Source organism: Sinocyclocheilus rhinocerous, unplaced genomic scaffold (assembly GCF_001515625.1).
Source record: "Sinocyclocheilus rhinocerous isolate Xijiao unplaced genomic scaffold, SAMN03320098_v1.1 scaffold57, whole genome shotgun sequence".
Classification (NCBI taxonomy): Eukaryota; Metazoa; Chordata; class Actinopteri; order Cypriniformes; family Cyprinidae; genus Sinocyclocheilus; species Sinocyclocheilus rhinocerous.
The window spans coordinates 374328-380803 of record NW_015652130.1 but is presented as its reverse complement, the minus strand read 5'-3'; the positions used below and the strand labels follow the sequence as shown (position 1 = coordinate 380803).

The 6476-nt window shown below is 37.9% G+C and overlaps 2 protein-coding genes across 6 annotated transcripts in view; one reads left to right on the top strand and one right to left on the bottom strand.

Moving 5' to 3' along the window:
* glyctk (glycerate kinase) overlaps nt 1-4566 on the top strand; it is a 5776-nt gene extending 1210 nt beyond the window's left edge. For 4 of the 5 annotated variants that reach the window (XM_016519024.1, XM_016519027.1, XM_016519025.1 and 1 more), the window contains exons 2-5: nt 974-1380; nt 1902-2053; nt 2624-2799; nt 2904-4566. In XM_016519024.1, the coding sequence (XP_016374510.1) occupies nt 1016-1380; nt 1902-2053; nt 2624-2799; nt 2904-3794 (1584 nt within the window). In that variant the 5' untranslated portion in view covers nt 974-1015 and the 3' untranslated portion in view covers nt 3795-4566. The remainder of the gene's footprint in view (nt 1-973; nt 1381-1901; nt 2054-2623; nt 2800-2903) is intronic. The other variant, XM_016519028.1, reaches the window with a different exon arrangement.
* A 13-nt stretch (nt 4567-4579) lies between these two features.
* LOC107713504 (T-cell leukemia translocation-altered gene protein homolog) lies at nt 4580-5980 on the bottom strand. The gene is made up of 3 exons (XM_016519029.1): nt 5583-5980; nt 5374-5428; nt 4580-4653 (listed from the first exon to the last, which is right to left on the bottom strand). Exons 1-3 carry the CDS (start codon nt 5791-5793, stop codon nt 4611-4613), a joined length of 309 nt encoding a protein of 102 aa, XP_016374515.1. The 5' UTR covers nt 5794-5980; the 3' UTR covers nt 4580-4610.
* Nucleotides 5981-6476: the final 496 nt, after the last annotated feature.

Sequence of the window (6476 nt, the reverse complement as noted above, 5' to 3'; positions counted from 1 at the left end):
CGTTACATTTCCGACGCGTGCTTGCGGTGTTCGGCCAATCACAATGTACTGGGTCAGCTGGCCAATGAGAGCAGACTGCGCTTGTCAAAGGAGGGGGCTTTGTTGAAAACTACGTGTTTGAGAGAGGCAGGGCATAGAAGAACTAAAATAATGTAAAGTATTTGAAAAATAATGTGTTTTTTTAACATTAAAGCATGTCAACATATTCTGTTACACCAAATACACAAAATAATGATCTTTAAAATAGTATCATATGACCCCTTTAAACTAAGCATTTTAATCTTCATAGTATGCAGCCCTAAAGATTGCATTATTTCTGATTATAATATTCATTTAATATGATAAAATATATTATAAATGAAATGCCATATAATAACACAATATAAATGTAACAATATAAAAAAATAACACAATATACACATTTTATGATATAATAGGTGACAGTTATTTATATCTAATTACTGTCCCACAGTCCCAGCATAGGAAATTATCAGAAGTTGTTTGCCTCAGTCCCAAAATGTACTAATATTTTGAGTAAATATTGAAAACATTAAATATTTTTGGGTCACTGAAAATATGAATTATTTTCGAAAATATTTTAGAGTCGCCAAATCCATGGCAATGCGCCATTGTGAGTGAAATAGTGGGAGTAACGTATTTCGGTAGCCTCTAATGTTACCTTGTCAGATTGGTTGACCCTGCTGTATATCTATATCTGTTCACATCAGACCAAATTGATTTTAAAGGTATGAAACAAAGGAGATTAGACATCACAAGAGTGAATTTGGGTAATATTAAAGCTGTAATTTTCATGCTGTTTTGTCAGTGTGTTATACTGTTGTAAGGAACACTTAAATACTTTTTCTTATTCGTTTCTTATAATTCAAACATAAAACGTTTGTTGGCCAATGCTATTTTTCAGTGATATTCAGTGATATGAATCTATCTGTTTTATATCTTTTTCTTCCCTCAGGTATTAAGTGTCTCTCTTCATCTGATGTGGATAGTTTGATTTATGGCTCAGATTGTTGCTTTCTCACGTTCTCTTCACCTGCAGCACCCACTGTGGGTGAGCTTAGCATCATTGTGCTCTCGCAGTATGTCGTCATTAGACACTCGAGCCCGGGCTGTGTTTTCTGCAGCGGTTGAAGGTGTGCAGCCGGACATAGTGGTCCGCAGGAGTCTGGAGCGACATGGAGACAAACTACTTGTGGGTGGACAGAGTTTCACACTTACCAATAACCTTTATCTGGTGGGCTTTGGAAAGGCTGTGCTGGGGATGGCAGCAGAAGCAGAGAGGATTGTAGGAGACCGTCTAATTAAAGGGGTGGTCAGTGTGCCTCATGGTATCCAGAAGACACTACGCAATCATGGAAAAGAGTAAGAATTTTAGTGCTTTTTTTAATTACATATTTTAATGTGCCTCTGGTTAGTGAGCAGTTTATGCAGCAATAAACTGGGATTTTCATTAGTTGATCACTAATTGATTAGTTGGTCAGTGGTTTCCCAGAAAATGTAAAAATAAATGTAGCCTAAATTCGAAACATTCTCATTACTGTAATGTGACAAGAAATTGATTTATTATTAATTAATGATTTATTATTTAAATTGTACATTTTTAAGTATTTGGTGTACCTAATTCATGCTGATTTAAATATAAATCTAGAATATCTACCTATCTATTTATTTTTTCATAAGAATTAGGGGTGGAATTCCTTAATTGTCAGGAAAATATAAGAATGCAAGAAAACTTCACTGATCATACAAACAGGTTTCATGCTAAATATAGTCATGTAGCCCTGACGTCCAAGTGTTTAGCAAGGTTTGTATTTGTATTTTGTATTTAGCTGCACACAGTACAGTCTGGGTGTTACTTAAAAACTGTTTGTATGTCCGGACAGGAAGATGCTCCTTGAGAATAACAGCAGAATTACAGTGATGGAAGGAGCAAAGAACAATTTACCAGATACAGATGCCCAGAAGTCAGCAGAGTGTATTCGAGAACTGGCCAGTGGTTTGACTGAGAAAGATCTGCTGCTTGTGCTCATCTCTGGTATTATAACTTATTTTCTTCATATAGAATCAGTTTTCCTTTGACAACATGCACTACGATTCAAAAGTTTGGAATGTCTTAATGTTTTTGAAAAATGGTAGCTCACCAATGCTACATTTATTTGATCAATAATACAGTAAAAAACTGTAATTTTATATAATATGATTGCAATTTAAAATAACTGTTTTCTGTTTTAATATATTTTAAAATGTCTTTTCTATGATGGCAAAGCTTCATTTTCAGCAGCCATTACTGCAGTCTTCAGTGTCATTATAATATTGTAATTTGGTGCTCAAGAAAAATGATCAGTGTTAAAAACTGCTTAATATTTTTGTGGAAACCGTGATACATTTATTTAGGATTCTTTGATGAAAAGAGCAACATTTATTTGAAATAAAAATCTTTTGTAACATCATATTTGTCTGGTGTCACTTTTGATTAGTTTAATCCATCTTTGCTGAATAAAATATTACTTTATTAAAATAAAAATCTTACTGACCCATAACATTTGAATTGTAGTGTATTCTCATGATTCTTCATGATTACTTTTCATACATCTACTACGTACAGGTGGTGGTTCTGCTCTTTTACCTGCTCCAGCCCCACTCATGTCCTTGCAGGAGAAACAGGATGTGACACGAAAACTCGCAGCAGCAGGGGCCACAATTCAGGAGTTAAATACAGTAAGACGAGCCCTGTCATTGTTGAAGGGTGGAGGCCTTGCCCAATGTGCCAACCCAGCCCAGGTAACACTATTACATAAAAAATGACATGTAAAATAATTTCTTGAGCAATACCCAATGGTGTTACTTGAGCATAATATTTACTCTGACATCACATTCTCTTTAAGGTAGTGGCATTGATTCTGTCAGATGTTATTGGAGATCCTCTGGATTTAATAGCCAGCGGTCCAACTGTCAGGAGCGACTCCAAACCAGAGGAGGTCTGGGATATCTTGGATCATTATAAGCTCTCTGGCTGTCTTCCTTCCTCTGTGAAAGAGGTGCTTAGACCCCATTATGGGTCACAGGTGAAAAAACAGCCAGAAGAAGTCAAAGACCATGTTTTAAATGTTGTAATTGGCTCAAACACTATTGCTCTTGAATGTGCAAGCCGTAAGGCTGTTGAATTAGGACTTAGACCCGTCATTCTGTCTCCAGGAGTATGCGGTGACGTTCGCTCTGTTTCACGGCTATACGGGCTGCTCTCGCGTTTTGCATGCTCCCCAGAAAAGGAACCTCCTCCAGAACTCGCTGCAGAGATCCTTCAGCTTGGACCAGAGGTTGGGGTAGAAAGCTGGGACTTGTGTCGCACCTTGAACGTGCTCGTAGAGGAGAGGAAGGAAGGCTGGGGTGCGACCTGTCTTCTGGCTGGAGGGGAACCCACTGTGCAACTGACAGGAAAGGGCAGGGGAGGGAGGAACCAGGAGTTGGCTCTGTGGGTGGGGCTTGAGCTGAGTAGTGATGAAGTAAAGTGTGGTGCAGTGTTCCTCAGTGGAGGAACCGATGGACAGGATGGCCCCACTGAGGCAGCTGGTGCCGTCACGGATGGGGAACTGATGGAAGAGGCCACGTCTCAAGGTCTGGACATCGATGGCTTTCTCACCAATAATGATTCGTTCACATTTTTCTCACAGCTCTCTGAAGGACGACGGTTACTCATGCCTGGACTGACAGGAACCAATGTGATGGATGTGCATGTTATGCTGCTGCCACCATCAGCCCAAAGAGACTTCCAATAATTTGACTCCAGGTTGTTTTGTGTTTGGAAGCAACAAAATTATGGAGGAATAATTTTATTTTTTTTCTTTTCTCTAAGCTAGTTCACGTTTTAAGATTATTTCATGATATCACTTATTTTAACCACTAATGTTTTTTCTTCTTGTTATGGATGACTCCTGCTTGGTCTTGAACCAATGTAAGGTGCTTTTCAATGCGTATTGTTGTACACTGACTGAAATACAATTTACCTATGAAATAAATAACAGAAAACTAATACACAATCAGATACAAATTGTATTCATTATTTGCACTGCAAAAAGACAGCAGTAACCTTTTAGACAACTGTAAGAGGTACAATTAATGTCTTTTTATCTCTGTACAGTCAAGTCTATTTTCTTACATCACTGAAATTAAATGTTTGACTTCTACACACAGACTAGATGACTATGTGAACATTTGGGACCTTCATTTTGACTAGTATTCTTGTCAGTTTTTGGTCAAATGATACTGTGTGAGAATGGTTCATGTTTTGCTATCTACTAACTTCCAGAATTCAATCCAAATAAACTAAAGTATTCAAAAAATTCAGAGCTGCTATTTATCACAGCAAGCTCCTTTAACGCTCTCTCTCTAGTGCATAGCACCATTCTGCCAGGTATCGTAGTGCATATATTCATGTGTTTGGACCTTGAGTTTTGCACCACAGTCTATCACAGACATCTTCACGAGTAAAACCGATACAGTTGCACAAGTTATGATTATTTAGTCTTCTTGAAGGAATGTAATTGCCTTTGTCCATCTTATGTGTCTGTGCTCTTAGTCCAGTTGCAGGTACATCACTCACGGTGGGTTTTCATGGCATCACCAGCTCCACTTTCCCTAGGAAAAATTGAAAATATTAGAATTGACAATGGAACAGCAGTGTTTACAGGGCTATGCATAAATTATGTGTTAAGAATTTTATACTTTTTTTTTAAATAATGTTTTATTAATAGTGCTTTTTATTACCATTGAATTAAAGATCTTTTGTGCCTATCCTCAGTCTGTACACTTCAAATTTTAAGTTAGAAATGGGTAGCATGTGTTGTGAGGCACAAGAGAAGCTGTCAGATATAGTACCATAGTCTGAGATATATTAAAAATGTAAGTAGGCCCGCTTGTCAGTGAAATAACTCGTCTAAATGTGCTACCAGCATAACACTCATATGATGTGATATAACGGCAGGCTTCACTAAGCTCCTAACCCTAAAACTGCAAATATAGTGTTAGAATCATATATACTGATAAGTAGCATATTCAGGACACTGGCTCATTTCAAAATGCACAAGACACGCTTCAGCGAATCAGTGAGTTGTTCACTTGAGGAGCGCTCCGAACAATTCGATTCGTCAGTGAATGATTCAGAAGCCACTCATCAAATCATTTTTTTTTTCAATAGCAAATTCCCCGCACTCATCCACACACGCATTATTTGGCTATATTCAGAGTTAGAATTTGGAAATGAGTAACCAACGATAAATTAAATTTCAAGTCTTTTGTTCATTTGTCACGTGACTGACTCACAACGAACACTAGAACGGCTGCAGGCTGGTAACTTACCATCCGCTCAGGTGAGGCGCAGTGTTAGGAGTCCCGCCATTCTGTCCTCCAGTCCCTGAAGAATTATCACAAGCATATATAATTACTACATTTTAAAAGGCGCAAAATACAGGTATATACAGTCACAAAACTGTACTCAACTGTTGTTTTATAGGAATTCTTATTGATTAGGTGGAGCAGCATAAAAGAGCACCTTGGCAAACACTCACCCTGTCTGTAGTACATGTCGTTGACAGTGTTCCCGTACACTTTCCAGGCAAAGTGGATGGCTACGAGACTGATGATGAGCCAGCTAAACAGTATTTTAAACACTGCAACTCTCATGTCGTTGGCCAGCCAGTCGTCCACAAATTCGGACAGAAAGGACACCAGACTGTCAACCATACGAGACAAGAATTCAAAATCCCACGATTCCTCCATTCTGTGTTTTTTTTTTCTATCTTACATTCTAGTGTCTGGTTTTAAACTAGATAGCCAGTGCTTTCAGAAAATACATGTAATTGAGCATCCATCTTTAAAGTAAACAAAGCTGAGCCGCTGTCTTCTTCGCAGAGCGATGTGATCATCAACTGGAGGTTTGAAAATAATCGCGGCGGCGTCATCGCCATCTGTCGGCCTGGGGTGAGTGTGACCGTCTATGAACTCAGTGATTCTCCATCAAAATGAGCATGGGTGTTTCTTCAGCTTTAGGTATTTTTATTCACATCTTATTTTTGTGAAAACAAACAAAATTCAGATTTTTTTATTTTTATTATCAGGTTGAAAGCGCCACAGTCATAATTTCTTTTGCTACTTTTCAAATATGCATTTTAAATATAGTTGGATAGTTGTTTTATATTTGTCTCAGACTTTCTAGAGACTACTACTAATATCCATTAGGACAATGGGGCGGTTTCCCGGACAGGGTTTAAATTAAGACAAGAGTAGGCTTAATCTAATCTAGATTAGTTAATCATAGTTTAAAAAATGGCTTTCAGAAACACAGATTAAGTGCAGATTACTAACTCCTAGACTAGCACGACAAAGGTTGCCTATAAAACATGGAATGAACCAGGAAAAGCTTAAAATTTTATGCAACTGAGAAGCAAATCCAAGGAAAACAA

Excerpts from the sequence above, each read along its gene's own strand:
- LOC107713504 (XM_016519029.1), bottom strand. The coding sequence starts at position 5,793 with ATGGAGGAATCGTGGGATTTTGAATTCTTGTCTCGTATGGTTGACAGT. Across the intron at positions 5,429-5,582 it reads CGACATGTACTACAGACAGG|GGACTGGAGGACAGAATGGC; the intron begins GTGAGTGTTTGC and ends ATAATTCTTCAG. Across the intron at positions 4,654-5,373 it reads GCGCCTCACCTGAGCGGATG|GGAAAGTGGAGCTGGTGATG; the intron begins GTAAGTTACCAG and ends AATTTTTCCTAG.